Below are 18,771 nucleotides of genomic sequence, written 5' to 3' on the forward strand. Positions count from 1 at the left end.
TACTTGTAAATATGACTAATTAATCACCTATAAGTTAAGAAAAACATAAGAAAAGGGATGTTTTGAAGGGAAAGTAATTCCATTTTCTGGTGTCAAAAAGCTCTGAAACAAGAAAACATCTTTATATTTTGTCTTCATCATCTAAAAATAAACACACTATTCATCACAAATATATACAAACACACTAAGACAAGTCAGTATGACTTTTAAGGCGTGTGTTCAGATATTTCTCACATTCCAACATCACCAAAGCAAACAAACTGCCCATATTCAGACAAACAGATGTGAAGGCTCTTTTTTTTGCCACAGCATCAGATTAAAAGTCTTTACCTTTTCAAAAGTGTCACTCAATACACAGTAGCTGCTTCATATTAAAAGCCTGCTGGTGAAAAGTCTTTCAGATCTATCTGTCCTCCCATATTGACCAGTGTTGTAATGTGAGTGAATAAAATGAATCATCTGAATTTGTGTGTTTTGAGTCACATGTGTTTATCAGTTTTTATGTTAATTTAATATGCACAAGGACCTATTTTAAGCTCCCCATAGATTTTGGCTCTGTGCATATAAGAGTGTGTACCCCGCCCATCTCCCTAGATCCTCCCCCTCCTGACTTGTAAAGTATGCTCAGAGCGATAGCCTCCAAGGAGCCCTCAGACAAAACACAACCAGCCGTGAGGTGTTACGCTTTCTCCTGACATCCACGACCACAAAGCCACTTAAAAACCAGAGCAGCACTTGTTCAAGGGCGCTATTATCAGCTTTCCTTTCAGCTTGGTGGATATTTTTGGAGGGTTGCACAAAAAACCCTTGAGGAGAGGCTTTGACTGGAGCAGTTACTGGGAATTTTTTTTCTTAAATAAGTGAATAAAACTGTTTTTTGGGGACGACATGGCACTGCGGCAGAATTCAGACAAGGAGCCGAGCATTGAGCTGTTCATTAAGGTCAGTCTTTTTTTGTTAGTTTTATTAATAACTTGTAGGAAAAACGGACATATGTGAGGCAAAAACTACACCTGAATTCACTGTCAAACAAATATGCTGAGTATTATTTTATTCAACATGAATTTGTCACTTGATTTGAATTTCATATTTTCTCCTCTAGAGGAAAAATTGTAGGCGTCACACTAGGAGTGGCTGCTCACTTACAGATCTTAGTAAGTTGCTGTATGAGCATCAATCAGAGGACTCATTTTGATGGGTGCCATCCACAGATACCCATGTGCCACAGATGTTGAAGTGTTTTTGTGTCCCCCCCCCCCCATCCCGCTGAGGGTCACAGCATGTTTTTATCAGTGAACTCTGGCCACAGACAGTCCGTCTTATCACCGCACACCCAGAGGGAGCGGGGAGCACGCAGGGTGACTGGCCCCAAGCCTGAACCTGGCACACCCACCTACAGTACTAACGCATACATGCAGATACAGTCATCTATATCAAGACTTTACAGAAACTAATAGCTACTTATTCACATCTTGCCCTCAAATGTGTTTTTATTGGTGGTATCAGTGCAGAGACACAGTGTCTTCTGATATGTAGAGGAAGGTCATGTGAAGCGCAAAAACAACAGCATGATATACTTTAGATAGTGCAGTCTGTCTCTTTGGAACATTCAAAATTCAGTCACTCAAAAATACCCCTCTCCCTTCTCATTTCCCAAAAAGGCAAAGTATTTCTCTAACAATGATATGTCACCACATTGGCTCAAAGCTGGAGCTCAGAAACCCGCAGGTGGGGCTTTAAACAGACGTGAGCTGGCTGTCTGTTGTTTTCCGCTGCAACACAATGCCTGCTTTTCCCCTCCTGTTGAGGAAATATCCCCACTCACTCCCAAAATCCCTCCATTCAGAGAAGAGGAGAGATATTATGATTGCGTTACTGGCTAAAACTGGACTTGTTGAATTTGTGGCTTTCTCGTGTAAAGCTAAACTCTACTAACTCTTTTTTTTCCAGGCTGGTCACGATGGCGAGAACGTGGGGAACTGCCCCTTCTGCCAGAGACTCTTCATGGTGCTATGGCTGAAAGGAGTCAAGTTTACGGTGACCACGGTCGACATGAGGAAGTAAGCACCCCTCCTCTGGCAAAAAAAAACACTTCCTGAGCATCTGGTAGAAGGGACTTTCACACAGAACTCTATTAAAGAAGTAACGAGAGAGAAATTGAGATGCTTTTTTTTTTTTTTCTTGTCACCGTCAATAGGTGTGTTGCTCAGAGGTTTAGAGGGAGGGGCCCGTAAAACACCAAAGTGTACAAAGAGCTCTGTGACGCCTTCAAACAAACACCTTCTTTAATTGAGTCTTTCTTGTGTGAATTTCTCAGAGTCATTACCGGTGAGCAAATAAGATCAGGAAACTTTGAAAGGATGCTGATAATTGAATGATTCAGAACACACACACAACGGTCCCCTTAAATAGCCGACCACTCCCAGCTCTGTGTGTTTTTACAACTAAACCAACAGCCAGTGTTGAAATCATTAATCCATAATGCCACATTTGATTCAGACGGCCTTGATAACCAGCACATTCTCTGAATCTGCAGCTCGGTTTTGACATGCTTGATAATAGTCTGATTGCAGCATTGAATGATTACATGTTTAACCGTGTCCTCGTCCACCCTCCTCTCCATCTGTTCTCTCTCTCAGGAAGCCAGCAGAGCTCAAGGACCTGGCCCCAGGGACTAATCCTCCTTTCCTCCTCTACAACGGCACCCTGAAAACAGACTTCATCAAAATCGAGGAATTTCTTGAGCAAACAATAGCCCCTCCCAGGTACTGTGCACTTAATCATTATACAAATATTAATTGAGCGTGTGAATTTGAAGATGACTTATTCTCATTAAACAAAGAGTGTACTCCCAATGTTCTCCTCTCTTCTCTCCCCAGGTATCCTCATCTCAGCCCGCTAAACAAAGAGTCCTTTGACGTCGGTGCTGACATTTTTGCAAAGTTCTCTGCTTTCATCAAGAACAGTCCAAACAACGCCTGTAAGTTGGGTTTCTCGTCATTCATTAAACAAATAACAGCTCGTTATGTTTTTACTTATTCTTTTTGTAACTTTTTTTTTTTTTATGAAAATGCCCAAGATGGCACTCTTTGAGGGATTTAAATGCACATAAATAAACACAACAAAGCAGAAAACAAAAAAATAGAAAAAGAAAGGAAAGAGAGAAGCAATCTGAGTAGGATCCTGAGTAGGAGATAAACTGTACCTGCTACACCACATCTAAAACACACTGAACCATCCAACAACAACAGATATTTCCTTTTCTGGCAGCCTGGTGTTTCCCCAAAAAGGGGATTTGTTCAACCATTTAAGCACTGATCATGTCTGAGGTGCTTCTTTACTTATTTTTACTTACTACTAATCCATATGAATGTGCGATAAAAGAGAGTTTGTGAAACAGATAGACATAACTTCAGTAAAATATATTCTTAACAGGCCTGTCTCTGGGCTGCAGAGCAAAGATAGACAAAATAAAAAATGGATTTGTGTTTCTGACTCTCCAGTTCATGAGAGAAACCTGCTGCGGGAGTTCAAGCGTCTGGATGACTATCTGAACTCTCCCCTTCCCGAGGAGATCGACCACAACTCAACTGAAACCATCACCGTCTCCAAGAGGAAGTTTCTCGACGGCGACCGCCTCACTCTAGCCGACTGCAACCTGCTGCCCAAACTGCATGTTATTAGGGTGAGACAGTTGTTTTAGTGTTTTTGGGTCATCTCTGGCATATGACAAGAACATTTGGTCACTGAGAGTAATAAATAAATCACCTCATCATTGATTAGAAGAAGACAGAGTGGATTTTAGTTTGATGAGTTGTACAGTTTTGAGGTAGTTGATACTTGTTTTACTTGAGTATATTCAAGTATACTTTAGTCTCCACTACATTTATCTGGCAGCTATAGTTATTTCATATGATAAAGTTAAGAAATTCAATTCTTTATAACAGATTGTTACCTTTTTGGCTTCTGACCCCTTATAAAAAAAGCATTGTGGGGCTCCTTGTCATGTTCCAGATGTCTATAAGTTGTTAGCAGCTCCTCCAAAGAGATATTTCCCCTTTAAACATCTCAGATGGTTAAATTTAAATGTATGAGGCTCAAAGAGGTGAAAATATTCCATAATTCACAATACAGAGATTAATACAAAAAATACACATAAATTTGTGACTTCTTTCTCCTCACATTGATCATCACACGACCCCTCAGATTTATCTCATGACCCTTTGGACCCTATGTTGGGAACCACTGGACTAAACAGCTGTCTGCATATAAAGTACTTGAAACGAGCTTGACCAGCTACAACAAGAAAATGCTACTTTCACATTCACTATTAGCATTTTTCTGCAGTTTGGGTACTTCTGCTTTTTTCTACTCCACTTCTACTCTAACACTTCTGTATTCATGCAGGATTCACTTTCATTTTTAAACTGTTGTTGTTGATTTAGTAAATGATCTGAACACTTCTTCAACCTCTGATCTTGTGTGCTCCATATTTCTCAAAAAGGCTTGATTTTTATCTCCCTTTCCGTTTATTTCAGGTTGCTGCCAAGAAGTACTGCGATTTTGAAATCCCTGCCGAGTTTACAGGCGTGTGGCGATACCTTCAAAACGCCTACGAGAGAGAGGAGTTCAAACAGACGTGTCCAGCCGACATTGAGATTGAGAAGGCTTACTTCACTGTGGCCAACAAGGGAAAATAAACCTTGTAATATCTGTAATTCATGTCCTATCATGTCTATTCATGTTACTTATCTGTAGAGGGTGCTACAACCTACAAGAATAAACTAGCGAGAACACTTTAATCAGTCACTATTTCACATCAGAAGCTCTGATCTTGTTGTTGCAGCTGGACTTGAGGTCACACAAAAACAATATGTTTTATTGGTTGTATGTTTTGACTGTTTTTCCAAAGTCATTCATAAACAAATGGTATTTTTATGCCACACTGCAAAGACCCGACGTGCAATTGATTGTTGATATAATTTAGCACATTTGTTTTGTTTATAGTGTAAATATTTTTTTTTCATGCTTTTATGATCAAAAACACCCTTATCGAAATATAAATGATTGCATTAGTGTGTGCAGCAGCTGCAGAAACCTTCACAAACTGTTCATTTTCATGCAAAATATCAAATACACTTCTGTATCTCACTCTGTACAAATACAGTTTGATAAGATAAAATAGTCTCACTGTCACACTAATAAAAATATCAAATTCATTTGTTGTAATCTTGATTTTTGTGTGTGTTTGCGTGTTTGCTGACTAGTACTATAAAGCTCTCTTAAGTCAATAAATAAATGAATTTCTTTAGGTCAATAGACATTTATATACATCTTTATCTTTGACATAGCGCAGCCAAAAGCAGTTCACATAAATGACATTCCTGATATTCAAGTTTATTTTCAGCCACGAAAAAAGACCATTTTACAACTTCAAAAATATATTTTCTGTTGATCCGGCATGGATGATGAAAATCCTGCTTGGTGGGAAACAAAAACAACGATGGTGGGTGAAGGTGTTTCGAACCAGGCCAAATGATACGAGTCCCTCTGCCGCTGGTCTCTAGTTGGTCACACAGTATTTCCAGAAACATGCTGTCAGGGCAACCGAAAGCGAAAAATTAGGAACAAAACTGAAGAAAACTGCAGTCACAGTCTTCACTCCAAACAGCTTTTACACTCTGCCTGCAACTCTTTGCTCTTACTTAATTATGACACTTAATATCATATAATTTACACCGTTTATGTAATACTATACTTCTGTACTTATGTAATACTATACTTGAAGAATAATCCCTCCTCTGTTAAACTTCTTGAAGTTTCCCTTTGTCTCCAAATCATGGAAATAAGGACAGAGAGTGTTAATAAAGTTAATCAATCAACCATGTTTTACATATTGTTGTAAAGCCCTCGATGGCACATTTGTTATTTTTGGTTTTGTGCCCTGTTTGCAAGAGTAAAAGTACCTAATTTAGTGTTAATGAGCAATAAGTAGCATTTTATTGTGCTTGAATTGTATTTTTGTAGTCAGTTTTTTTTTTTTACTAAAGAAGTGAACATCCATGCATCTGTTATCCATGAGCGCAGTCAAGTCTTGAGCCAATGAAGGATGAAAGACTTTCTGTGACGTTCAGTTTTTCAAATTAATCCAAATCAGTTTGTACATTTTTCTGTACATTTTTTTCTGTACATCAAATAATTCCCTTTTCTTTGAGGAGAAATCCAGTCACAAGTTTCACTCTGCACTTTCTCTTCTCTTTTGTCTTCAGTAATTCGTTATTTACCAGTACTTTCACTTCTACTTTAAAACATCAGTTTCTTCATTAGTAAAAACTGCTAGAGGTCGTTTTGTCGCTGCCTGCTTAGACATGAGCAACCTTAGTTAAACATCCTTGATTAGTTCATTGTATTTGTAATACAATAAAATCCTCTCAGATATCATGTGAGTTATTGTTATATGATGTCAGACTAATGCTTTAGTCCTCGTCAAAGAACAGGTGTGGCGTGTGCTCAATAGGGAACAATGGTTGCTCACCTCTCTTGTTAGTTTTTGGCAAGTTCTGCTCTGATCTGAGAAAACCCTGAGAGCGAAGCTTGTCAGCTGCCGCCAGCTTCAAAACTGCTTCTTTGAGGTCCTCAACCTGAAAACAAGGAAAACATGATGCAGGTGATCACATCATACAATCATCTGTGGTGCACTTTATTGAGATGCAGTATTCAGCCTTACCATGTTTACATACTGCTCTTGTTGTGTTGAATCTTTAGCCCCTAAAAAAAATAACATGGAAGGTGAAAAATCATTTGTCTGTGTACTGCAAATGTCTGGACGCTGATTTCTATCACTTCTTTTACCTTTATTCCAGGAATCTCTCCCTCCGTTGTGCTGCATCAGTAGAGGATACAGATTATTCACCTCCCTCTGCTCCCCCTCAGCAGTATTTGGTCCATCTTCCACCTCTGACACTAATTTCTGAATGAACTCTATTGAGACAAAACAGCTGCCTTTCATCATCCTGACATTATGACATTAATGTCCTTGCACAATATCTTAAAATAAAATATAATTCTTCAGTGTGAAGCAGATCTTAAAAGGGCAAAAAGGGAGTTAAGTGTGAAAGGATATTCAGATATTTTAGTAAAGATAAGATCATCATGGAGTACTTTTATAAATAATATGAACACAAGAATGCAGCAAGTTAGAAGTGCAGAGTAAATATATTGGTTTTAAAAGATGAAGTATTCCTTAAGGAATCCACACTTTCACTAAAAGCAATATGATCAAAAAAGAGATTTGGGGTCTTACCTGCCTGTGGCTCCAGGTTGGACTCGGGGTACAGAGGTAAAGCATGTGTCCGTCTTGCAGAACAAATCACAGCTACGAGGTAAAACAGAGCTACAGAAAGCATGGTGACTTTATCTCGAGGAGGTCAGATCTGAGCTATACCTCAGCCCGACTGAGAACTTCACTTATATATCCTCAGGGGCCATCCATCACGACCTGATCAATACATTATCATCACACCCAGTCTCCTGCTTAATGGTTTTGACGCGATGGATCAGGCGTCATAGACACAATTTAGGGGACCCTGTCAATGCAGCCGGAGCCTATCTCTGCTTGTACAGAGAGGCCTAACAAATGTTTACTCTCCAACAGTAATCAGCAGGCTGTCCAGAGATGCTTTATGTCTGTCACCACGTCTGTGTGATGGGCTGTTCAGAAGTATCATTGCTCATGACAGAGCTGGTGGAAGTATGTCACCGTAGGTTTCTACGTCATTTTCAGTTGAATGACTAACAACTTAGGCAATTAATTATGACTGTCTAATTGGGCAAATAGGTTACATTGTGGTAAATACGTCACAAATCTTAAAGGTTCAAACTGTTGTATGCTCTGCTTCTTGTTTCTAGCTGCTTTAATATTTAATTTCTCTCACATTTTGGGCAGATTTTAAGTTGATCAAAGGATAGATATTTATAGATATTTATATTCTCAGTAGGTTTCATTGCACACTGCTACTCCTTTCAATATATGAATTATTCTTTGCATATAAGCCCAGGTAAATCATAAGTGCCACAGTGTAAAATTTAAACAACTGCTGTGAAAAAGGCACATCTGTCTTGTCCAGGTGCTGAGTCCAAAATGAATCTGCACCTGATAAATTTGAGCTTGAAACATGTAATTTTCTAATATAATTAATAGGAAATTTTAAGGGGAGCAGATAACTGTGTTGTGAGTCCTTTGGGAGACGGAAATTACACTGTAAGATTTGAAAATCACAAAATTATTATTTGTTTAAAGTGTAAAATGTAAGAGAAAAGTCAAGAGACATTGTTTCCAAAAATATAAAAGATCAAAACAAGTTGAGAGTTTTCAGCGATGTGAGGAGGCTTCGGGCCGCAGGGCTTTTTATCAAACTGAAAGGTCACTAATGTTCCCCAGACGAGTGTATGTACGAGGTATCAGGTGATTTATAAGGTTGTCTCCACGTCTCTGAGATTGCTGTTGAAAACAACAACATTTGATACATCTGGCTGCTGAGCAGTCCTGGTTACATCAGACACATACACAAATTACTCATCTGGAAAAGGAGAGAAACAATAACCTTCAGTCATTGTTAAGATGTAAAAGTTAACATACTCGTTCAGCAGGAAAATGGCCCCATGTGATTAATATGTTACTACACTAATTGTTGATAATGACGCATTAATGCAAAACAAACACAGGAGCTGGTTTTAACTACTTTATATACAGTTGGGTAGTTTAGTCCAGTTGTTCCCAAACTAGGGGTCAGGCCCCTCCAAAGGGTCATGAGGGGTTGTGAGATGGTTAATGTGGTTTACCCATGGATGTGTACAGAGAACTGGATACAGCATCCGAGGCAGGGCCCTGTTCATTCCTATGAAAGTTGCTCAGTGGCGCATGAAGCCAAAAAAAGCAACTTCCTGAAAACTTACTACGCACTCTCTGTGGGCCGCATAAACCCTTGGAGACTTCCGCTGGTCAAGACCACTAACTTCTGGTTTAGCCCTCTGGCTAATTTGAATAGGGATAAAACAATTAAATCAAGAGGCTCCTCTAGACTTTCAAAATGTAATCGGACTGATTAAAAGTGGTTTGGAACTTTAAAAGTGGTTTGGAATCACTATTTTCATCTTTAATCTTATTTTACAAACGTATCACATTTTAAAAGGAAAAATCTTTATCTGAAAATTAGTAAATTCATTTTATATGGTATATATATTGTTCACTATGTGTATATATATATATATATATATATATATATATATATATATATATATATATATATGTATATGTATGTATGTATATATGTGTGTGTGTGTGTGTGTGTGTGTGTGTGTGTGTGTGTGTGTGTGCGTGTGTGTGTGTGTGTGTGTGTGTGTGTATGTATATGTGTATATATATATATATATATAAATATATATATATATATATAGTCCCATGCTCTCGGGCGGTAATGCAAAATTTTGTATGCAAAGCGCCTCTAAAAGTCAACGAAGAAGAAGAACTCCGAACGGTGGCAATTCGCCATAAACAGGAAGAAGAAGAAGAAGAAGAGCTCAGAGGGCGGAAGTCGATGCAGTCGGAGTCGTGTGTTTTAAACCTGAACTACACTGCACATATCTGGCTGGTAACACTTCTGTCTGACGTTGGTCATCTAACCAAACAGGAAAAGTGGGAGCTGAAAGACAGTTGAAAGCAGGAGCACCAACTGGCACGGCAGTATTACCCTCATTTGGTACAGTAAATACTCTTTATTTCTTGTGTTTATGTTGCTAACAAGACATTAGCCTTGTTGTGATCGGAGATATGAAGCTAACTGTTAGCTGCCAGCTGGCAGTTACAGTCACTTCGTCTAAAATCCCTGATTTAAGTCACGCAAGGTTAATGCTAGAATATCTCGTCTAAATGTCGACGTTAAACACAAGTAAACAGCTCCAACAGACGGACGTCTGTATTGAAGCCTACTGTTAAATGTCTGTTCGAGTCTTTACCAGCTGATTTTATATGATCTTTAAGATTTTTAAGCTTTGTCACGCAGCATTTCTCTACAAAGACGATACTGCTGACTGGTATTTTATTTGGTAATTTATCTAAGCTAAACATAAAAACAAATAGCCTATTTATCTCTCTCTATATATATATCTAGTGTTGAGAACTTTGTCAGGATACAAACGATAAGCTCAGTCCTGCCTCAAATGTGTGTTTAATGTTTACATAGAAGATGAACAAATTGCACAAGTGATTCGCAAACATGCTTCATTCAAGTTAGATTTCACTGGTATCGCAGATCAGGAACTTAGAGGGCTTTACGATCTGTACAGCAATAAAGTACCTTAAGTTATTCATTAATCTGACTGAAATTTTTTATAGGTGTACAAGCAAGAAAAAACTACTCAGTCCATTAATCTTTTTGAGCCTATAGTCCCAAGTGTCCTCACAGGGGGCCATCTTCATTTGTCGCCGTCATGTACTCCATTGTGGACACTTGTTTCAGTCTTTGTGTCCATTGAGTTATGTTTGGTGAGAGTACCTCCATCCAGTTCATTGTTTTAAATTTTCTGTCAACCCATTAAGAGAACACGTAAGATATATCTTTGGTCTTTGTTGATTACCCCTTTAGGAACTCCCCCAAGTATAAATTACAGTCTGACTGAAAATAAAAAGCAATACGTACATTAGAGCTGAAACAATAAGGTGAAAATAAATCGGCAGCTATTTTAATAACTGATTAATATTCCAATATATTGCAAGTTGTCTTTCTGTCTTTAATGAAAAACCTTGCAAGGGATCAGCATACCGTCACAACAGAGTGTAATTGCAGTCTGATGTCAGTTACAAAGTATACATACTTTTTATAGACAAGGAGTGTGGGAAACAGTATCAGGATGTGTGTGTGGGATCCAGTGCCGGATCTCATCAAAGCTGTCAACACTCAGGAAAACAACTGTAGCATGTCCGAGATGAAACTACTCCTTATTTGGATCCAGACCGTGAACAAAACCAAAGATGAGCACAAACTAAATGGTTGCATGTTCAAGGTTATACAATTAGAGTTTTTCCAAAGTGCAAAGTCTAAAATAGTGTAGAGAATACAAAGTGTGTTTTTTTCATTACAATTATTACCTGCATTATTAGTTGATTTATTTCATGTAGCATTTCTCTACAAATTGGAGCAGGTCTGCAACTAACAGCTATATTTCTTATAGATTGATTTGATGATTGTTTTCTCGATACATTGTTTGGTTTATAAAATTGACAGAAAACGGTTAAAATGCCATTCACAGTTTCGTAAAGCCTGAGGTGGCGTATTCAGATAGCTCGTTTTATCCAACTGAAATCCAAAGATATTTAATTTACTATCACATGAGTCAAAGTAAAGGAGCAAATTCTCATAATTGAGAACTAGAGACAAGGTAATGACTGTTTTACTTGAAAAATGACTAATGATTTATCAGTTATCAAAAGTAGTTGAATTTTCTGTTGATTGACTGATTAATCAAATTATTTAAGCTCTAAACATCATTAACAGCTACATTAATGCATTTTCTCCCATCCAGTGATGCCAAGATGTTGTCTGAAGGAGGCTCTTTCATGAAGGGGATGGTCATGGGAGGCCTCTTCTGCTTGGTGCTATCACTCCTGGGTAGTTTCAGCCCCAGCACAGAGTCTGGGACAGAGGACCAACACCATCATCATCACGTCAAAGCCCCCAGCAAAGATGAACTGAAAAGCCTCTCTGACTCTCAGATGCAGGGGTTGACTGATCAAGTGCGTGTCTATTGCATCATCATGGTCCAGCCCAAAATCCTGGTTTACTGGGCCACTGCATTGGATACCTGGAGCAAACATTGTGATAAGCCTGTGTTTTACACCTCAGAATCGTCTAAGGCCCTTGAGGCAATAGATCTGAATGAAGACGATGACTGGACGAGGTTACGTAAAGCTCTGAAGCACGCTTATGAGAACGCCGGGGACCTGCGCTGGTTCTTCGTGGCACAAGCCACCACATTTGCCATCATCGAGAACCTCAAGTACCTAGTCCTCACTAAAGATCCCACTGAGCCCTTCTACCTCGGCAATGCAATGAAGTCAGGGGAGCTGGAGTATGTTTCGTATGATAGTGGCATTGTTCTAAGCTATGAAGCTCTGAAAAGGTTGGTGCATATTTTCAGTGACGAGGACAAATGTCCGGAGAGAGGACGCTCCCTGTGGAAGCTGAGTGAGGACAAGCAGCTGGCCGTGTGTCTCAAGTATACAGGTGTGTTCGCGGAGAACGGAGAAGATTCACGCGGCAAGGGCTTGTTCAACAGCAAGAGTGTCGACAGCCTGATAACGGACAGCATGAAAGACAACCCCAACAATGTTGTGGAGGGCTGCTGTTCTGATATGGCGGTCACATTCAACGGGTTGTCACCAAATCAGATGCAGGTGATGATGTTTGGAGTTTACAGACTTCGTCCTTACGGGCACGATTTTCATGACTCGTTAGTGTTTTACCCTCCCGAAGGCTCAGACAATGACTAGAGACTCATTCCTTCGACTGGACGTGGCATTTTAAATTTTTTGCTTCTGTGATGGCAAACCTAACTTTGGGGACATGTTTTTTCTTATGCTGTTTGTAAAACTGGATCCTGGGTGGGAATATCACTTTTATGTATTTTGTACTTTTTGCACAATCAGCACCCCCCCATTCCTTTGTGGTGCAGGTAAACGGTGTCGATGGGTGTGCGATCCTTGGAATGAAGATATACCTGGGAAATATATAATGTGACATGGGACTAGATTTTTTGGAAGTTTTGGTTATTGTAATATTATATTATATATCTTAAATGTTGTCTTCTGTGGTCTGAAAGCTGCATTAGAGAAATAAGTGATACTAGTTTCTGAAAACAACACGTTTCTGAAATTATTTAACTACTCAAAGTGCTTCGCCATCTTAACAACATTATGAATGACTTCTTTTTCTCCAATAATACATCACCTTGGTGATTCAAAGATTGTATGGAAGCACCAAATATTGAGTCAGGCATGTCACAGCCCAACCCAGCTCTTACTGAAGTGCATTTCTTGTCATGTCGTGCTCGGTTATCTCCACAGATGAAGGAGTGACCTTCTCAGCTAAATGGAAGGTAATATACCTTGACGTCGACTAAAGGGTAAAGTATATTTTGTGTCACACCCACACCCACACCCACACGAAAAAAAAGTTATCAGTGGAAGATTCATGGTTCTTTGTCAGGGATCAATAAGGCCTTTCAGAGTCACTGAAACTCACTGAAATTTTTTTTAACACATGGGTGTCACACTGAGCAGATGACTTCTTTGGAAAAAAAAGTCACTTTGGATAATAAAAATAAATACATAAAATAAAACCAACTGATTTAGTGTGGTCTCGTGGCGTTGAATGATCCACTCGGGAAAACGTACACTATTGTTGTGGCTGTCATTGACAAGAACTGTTGAAAGGTGAGAATGAGTACCAGTAGCTTCCTGGGTGTTGTAATGGACACACCTTCATGAGCTTAATGTCAATGGTTTATGTTAAAGAGAGATATTTTTACAATGTAGAGACCGTTTTGTATTTTATATTCCAGATAAACTTAAGTATTACCAACATTTTACATTCTCTCTTGATTATGGGACACTGCTGATCACTGATGTATCTCTCTTAACACATGATGTATACTAATGTATTTCTGCTGTTAGGTAAGAAAATAAATTATTTCTTTATAATTCTCATTCATGCCTTTAGTGTGATTAAAATATATAGTGGAGTTAGAACATTTTAAAAGTTATTCACATGAGTGTACTCAATTACATCATCCTCAGTTATCAAAAGTACAAAGTTCAGCCTTCAGGATGACCAGGTTGAATAAACATTTCTCTACAACAGTTTCAATAAAATCCTAGCATTATAGCCTTCATGAGGGGAAGATTTTAGCTTCCTCATAAACTGGCAACGGAGTGTAAACTTCAAGATGTGCAAAAATTTTATCTGATTTTTACCCAATGGAAGACACACCTATGTTAACCTCAAAGGGAATAGCGGTATAACAGGTCTGACAGATGGATGCCTGTGCTACCCTTCAACTATGTAAATATACTCACATCCTGTGTTGCACCATAGACATGCTACATAATTACTTCAACTAACCTGGTGATATTGCCTTGAGATATAATTATCATTTTGTTTTAAAGTTTATATTCACAGGGACTACATCAATCTAACATATAGCACACCTCTTTCGTGTCAAGGTCTCATCGTGAACCAAATCCAATACAAACACCAACTGAGGTTAAGGTTTAAAGCAAGATCTTTCTTTTATTTGTGCATAATGGCGATTGATTCAAAGCCTCCAGCAGGTTACACAGCTAAGTCCGTAGGTGTAAACAGTTGACTGGCATCACATGCCTCGCTGTCACCAGCTCCACACTTTTCCCGGCGGGGGTGGGGCAGTGAATGGGGGGGAGGGGGGCAGGGCGGGGCATCGCAAGTGCTGATGTCATCATTTATACGTCTTCATGTGCCACAATCCGTCATTCAGATAGTGAACGTTCTCGATTCCAATTCCCTTGTTGACCTTTTCTCTGTTTGCACAAGACAAAGCGACATTAAGGTCAGACATAATTAAAGCGGTGACTGAATGGAAGTTCTTGCTCCTGTTAAAATGGACGTGAATCTTACATGTTTTCTGCAGACATCTTCATGACGCCAACACAAAGTGCGTGTTGTTTGCCCTCTGCCATTATGGCCTGCATTCTCTTGTTAAAGATAAACATGTATGTAGCTACAGATGCTGTCTAAACACTGCAAGGTGACATGTTAATATTGTAAATTTAGGGAAACATTTGTGGCACAGAACAATTTCACAGATATATTTGACAGAATTAAAAATCAATTCAAACAACTTCACGTGTAAGAAAGGATACGACTACTGTGTCAGAGTCAGCTCGGTAGAGTTTAGCGCCCGGTGACGTCAGTCCGGGGCACATGATGTTGGCTCCACTTAAGACAAATTTAATGGCCCCTTTGTCTACTTGCTGATGTGGAAGAATGAAAGGATCTATGAGGAGGAAATGTATTTCTCATCAGTGTGAATTCATTTTAATACAACCATCAACCAATCAACTTTTAGGAAATCTTACATTTATGCAACAGTCTGAGGGTTGGATAAAATGGTCCTTCTCTCTGTCTGAAGAACAGCAGCTCTCCGTTCACTGTCAAGATTTCAATGTGTTCATGGCTGGAAGAAGAATGACATAATATAAGAATAACTGTAAGGAAGAAGACTACACTGATGAGAAAAATATAATGATAAATCGTACCATCTCACGATTTTGACAGGGTCCTTCTTTGGCATTATGTGATTGAGCCATGACTCGATTTCAGGGAATTGATCCAACAGCTGGTTTTTTATGCCTTTGATCACTGATGTTTTCAGCTGGATACAGTTCGACACATTTTCCTTCTCATCAAATCTGAAAAGGGAAAGCAGAAAAGTTTAATTTTTAACATGGTTACAAATATGAGGTATACAAATGCTTTTGTGGCATTTAGTTTAATTTTGTGCATTAATTAAAATACTGTAGGCCTACATACATATATATCCCAATCATACTTGTTCAACAATGGAGCACACTGATTCCATATTGTGGAAAATATTGGCTGTAAACAGTAAAGGATTAATTTCAATATGGCCAGTATCAACCATCACCTACAGCGTGCAGATATATTGAGAAGAGAATCCAATGATAGTCTTAGAAAAGAAACAGAATTTTTACTTGAAAATGACTCACAACAATTAATCCATTATCAAAATTGCAGATTCATTTTCTGATGATCGACTAATTGATTAATCGACTAAACATTGCAGCTTTACATTCATGTAATTATCATCCACAAAGTCCTTGTTTTAAATGGATTTTAGTATTAATAAATTTCTCAGTGAGCTGGACGTCAGGAAGGGGAGATAGTTTTGACAACTTAGATGACAAAAAAGTCACCTTCAGTAGTTATTATAAATTCAAATTAATGATTCTAATGTTGAAAGTGGAAATACTCTTTGCCAGAGCCAAACATGACACCCGAGTGACATAATTTTTATGTTTAAGACATTATTATTTTCATTAGAAACAAGAATAATGTTCATCTTTTCATAATAGCACTGGGGGTTTGATCCAATTCAGAGCATTAAAAAAACTCTGATCTGATGTAATAACTCACAAAATGTGAACATGAGCCTTCAACAAACTTGAAGACATGATTGTCTCAGTAAACAGTTGTTTTTTTCCCCAAATTTTTTAATCAACAAAAACAACTTATATGCAGATAACATGTACAAAAGGGTACATATAATAAAAGTAAAAATGTACATAAAAAGAAAATGTTCACTTTTTAATACTGTAGATTAACACTAGGGAGGATAAAGATCTGTATCATTTTTTTTAACACTGTACAAGCTGTTACAGTTTTAATTGCTTCTTGTTTTAGAGTACTGAATTGAAAAAGGTAGCCTATTGCTTGAACTCTTTGCTAAAAACAATAAAGCATGGTTTCCTACCTGTAAATTTACATTTCTGGATATGGAATTTGACCATTATAATAATGAGATTTATCATGTTAAAAAAGTGTTTTTCTGTGTATTATTTTCCAAAGTAAACTAAGACTTTCATCAATATTTTCAGTAATGAAAGCACATCATGACTTTGCCAGAAATTCATCACAATTGGGTAATGCCAAAATAAACGGACAACAGTTTCTGGACATCCATAACACAAACTACAATTCACATAAATGTCTCTCTTGATTTTTTTTAATAATGATTTTTATCTGGACAGAGTTTATAAACGAGTTTAAAATAAAATTCCTTAACTATATTGGTAATTAAGTATCGATTAGGTAGAAGTCAGGCCTTCTTCCATACCATATCCTCCACAAAATGATTCCAATATGAAATCACATATGATAATATAATAATATCTCTATGGAACAGAGCTCTTATACATCTGCGGTTTTTACCAGAATAACTATTGCACCAAACACATGTGTATAATCCCCATGTGTTGCGGGGACATTATAATCTGACAGAAACTCTTCATAAGTAAAAACACTCAGTTAGCTTTAGCCACCTAGCTCTAGCTAGCGTTAACGCCACAACATGGAAAATAATCAGCAACGTACTTTTTAAACATTCTCGTTGGTCACTTGTTACCGTTCCTCAGTTGTGTCAAAGCTTGTCCGTACTTACTGCGACAGATGGGGAATGATAAAGACAAGTAATTAACAAAATACAAGTTCATCTATCAAGTAATGCTTTAGCAGACTGCACTCCTGTTAGCAGCGGAGGGCCAGTAGATTGTGTGGGACTACGTCATTTTACGACAGCTGTGTACGTTACACGGCAGGTCAGGTCCAATTCGGTTATGAGAATCATTTATATCCTCTTCTCATACCTAGTTATTAATTTTATAGAGCTTCTGTCACTGAATATTAATGGTTATAAAATCACAAACTTGATAGTGCCCGCTGTGTAACTTTCACAGACAGTTAAATAAATTATGGGTCAATAAAATGTCTAAAACGGTAGCGCCACTAAGATAATATCAAAGCAGTTTCCATAGTGACATAGCACTTTTTTTGAATACATGAATGAACATGAGGTACATTCTTGGGAACAAAATGCCAGAGGGGTTCACAAACAACACGTAAGAAATAGAAAGAAAATTAAATTTAAAAAAATAAAATAAGAAAGAATAAAAATAATGAATAAGTAAAGCAACAACAAATGAACATCTTTTTCATATCAACTCATTATTATTTTATGTTGTGTGTTCTATGTTATTAATACTGCAGCACTTTGAGTTTCACTATGAATGAAAAGTGAAAAGTGAAGAGAAAAGTAGTAGTATTAAAACAACAGAATAGTTAGACATTAAAAACAATATACTCATTAACAGTTTTTACAACCTTCTTATTAGTATAAGATTTAATGGTCTATAAGTACTGCTCACATTCTTTATGAAAAACTAAGAAGAAACTTACCCTTATGAATATGAAACTTAGCTAAGATAATTATACGATTGATGATATAAGCTTGTTTCCCATTCTTTCTGTTGCAACTTAAAAATTGTATACAAACAGTATACAATTAAAGCACAATCAGCCATAAATGTGACATTAATATATTAGAAACTTCTTGCCAGTTGTGATGAAGCACTTTTGTGCATATATCTCATAGCAATACATTGTGACACTTACATTCTTCATTTATTTCATAGATTAGATCATGGATCAGATAAATTAAACATATCACAAAGTTTGTCCCTTCTATAGTTGTGTGAAACTTATCACCAGATTTTTTTTTCAGAATTTATTACAAAAATGTTATACAATGAATTAATAAACAAACAGAAATCCCAACAAAGAGGAGACTACAGTTTGAAGAAATAACAACAGAAATGACTATTTACAATGCCACAATGCAATCTTCCTATCAGCTCAAATGTTATATGTTCTAGTCGCCTTTTTACGACTAGCCACTTTAACATTCAGGATTACTGTAATATTCAAATGTATTATAAAACTGAAAGAATTGGGCTAGGTATATGGCAGTTTTGCTTTGTGAATATGATATTTATGAAGTAAGATAACTGAATTACAAAAAAGAAAACACAGAAAATGTTATATCTGTATAACAGTTTTTAAAAAGTACTTTCAAGTACATTTTTCACAAGATACATTTTATGCA

General features: G+C 37.6%; 4 protein-coding genes across 4 annotated transcripts; 2 read left to right on the top strand and 2 right to left on the bottom strand.

The window, feature by feature from the left end:
• Nucleotides 1–620: 620 nt before the first annotated feature.
• clic2 (chloride intracellular channel 2) lies at nucleotides 621–5,219 on the top strand. Its single transcript, XM_042419873.1, has 6 exons — nucleotides 621–942; nucleotides 1,951–2,060; nucleotides 2,640–2,765; nucleotides 2,880–2,980; nucleotides 3,504–3,685; nucleotides 4,539–5,219. Exons 1-6 carry the CDS (start codon nucleotides 889–891, stop codon nucleotides 4,698–4,700), a joined length of 735 nt encoding a protein of 244 aa, XP_042275807.1. The 5' UTR covers nucleotides 621–888; the 3' UTR covers nucleotides 4,701–5,219.
• A 172-nt stretch (nucleotides 5,220–5,391) lies between these two features.
• Nucleotides 5,392–7,574, bottom strand: urp1 (urotensin-related peptide 1). The gene is made up of 5 exons (XM_042419874.1): nucleotides 7,304–7,574; nucleotides 6,853–6,981; nucleotides 6,728–6,768; nucleotides 6,536–6,641; nucleotides 5,392–5,595 (listed from the first exon to the last, which is right to left on the bottom strand). Exons 1-5 carry the CDS (start codon nucleotides 7,404–7,406, stop codon nucleotides 5,564–5,566), a joined length of 411 nt encoding a protein of 136 aa, XP_042275808.1. The 5' UTR covers nucleotides 7,407–7,574; the 3' UTR covers nucleotides 5,392–5,563.
• Nucleotides 7,575–9,557: 1,983 nt separating this feature from the next.
• c1galt1c1 (C1GALT1-specific chaperone 1) lies at nucleotides 9,558–13,762 on the top strand. The gene is made up of 2 exons (XM_042419545.1): nucleotides 9,558–9,758; nucleotides 11,581–13,762. Exon 2 carries the CDS (start codon nucleotides 11,591–11,593, stop codon nucleotides 12,545–12,547), a length of 957 nt encoding a protein of 318 aa, XP_042275479.1. The 5' UTR covers nucleotides 9,558–9,758; nucleotides 11,581–11,590; the 3' UTR covers nucleotides 12,548–13,762.
• A 557-nt stretch (nucleotides 13,763–14,319) lies between these two features.
• Nucleotides 14,320–17,418, bottom strand: mcts1 (MCTS1 re-initiation and release factor). The gene is made up of 6 exons (XM_042419546.1): nucleotides 17,205–17,418; nucleotides 15,350–15,502; nucleotides 15,170–15,267; nucleotides 14,954–15,087; nucleotides 14,709–14,776; nucleotides 14,320–14,611 (listed from the first exon to the last, which is right to left on the bottom strand). Exons 1-6 carry the CDS (start codon nucleotides 17,213–17,215, stop codon nucleotides 14,530–14,532), a joined length of 546 nt encoding a protein of 181 aa, XP_042275480.1. The 5' UTR covers nucleotides 17,216–17,418; the 3' UTR covers nucleotides 14,320–14,529.
• Between the last annotated feature and the right edge of the window lie 1,353 nt (nucleotides 17,419–18,771).

Source organism: Thunnus maccoyii, chromosome 8, assembly GCF_910596095.1.
Source record: "Thunnus maccoyii chromosome 8, fThuMac1.1, whole genome shotgun sequence".
NCBI lineage: Eukaryota > Metazoa > Chordata > Actinopteri > Scombriformes > Scombridae > Thunnus > Thunnus maccoyii.

What these genes read in the sequence shown, in the direction of transcription:
- clic2 (XM_042419873.1), top strand. Translation starts at nt 889, where the DNA reads ATGGCACTGCGGCAGAATTCAGACAAGGAGCCGAGCATTGAGCTGTTC. An exon ending in ACCACGGTCGACATGAGGAA is followed by an intron (nt 2,061 to 2,639) that starts GTAAGCACCCCT and finishes TCTCTCTCTCAG; the next exon opens with GAAGCCAGCAGAGCTCAAGG. An exon ending in CAAACAATAGCCCCTCCCAG is followed by an intron (nt 2,766 to 2,879) that starts GTACTGTGCACT and finishes TTCTCTCCCCAG; the next exon opens with GTATCCTCATCTCAGCCCGC.
- c1galt1c1 (XM_042419545.1), top strand. Translation starts at nt 11,591, where the DNA reads ATGTTGTCTGAAGGAGGCTCTTTCATGAAGGGGATGGTCATGGGAGGC.
- mcts1 (XM_042419546.1), bottom strand. An exon ending in CCTGTCAAAATCGTGAGATG is followed by an intron (nt 15,268 to 15,349) that starts GTACGATTTATC and finishes TTCTTCTTCCAG; the next exon opens with CCATGAACACATTGAAATCT. An exon ending in CTGACTCTGACACAGTAGTC is followed by an intron (nt 14,777 to 14,953) that starts GTATCCTTTCTT and finishes AAGAGAATGCAG; the next exon opens with GCCATAATGGCAGAGGGCAA.
- urp1 (XM_042419874.1), bottom strand. Translation starts at nt 7,406, where the DNA reads ATGCTTTCTGTAGCTCTGTTTTACCTCGTAGCTGTGATTTGTTCTGCA. An exon ending in GAGAGATTCCTGGAATAAAG is followed by an intron (nt 6,769 to 6,852) that starts GTAAAAGAAGTG and finishes TATTTTTTTTAG; the next exon opens with GGGCTAAAGATTCAACACAA. An exon ending in GCCAAAAACTAACAAGAGAG is followed by an intron (nt 5,596 to 6,535) that starts GTGAGCAACCAT and finishes TTGCCCTGACAG; the next exon opens with CATGTTTCTGGAAATACTGT.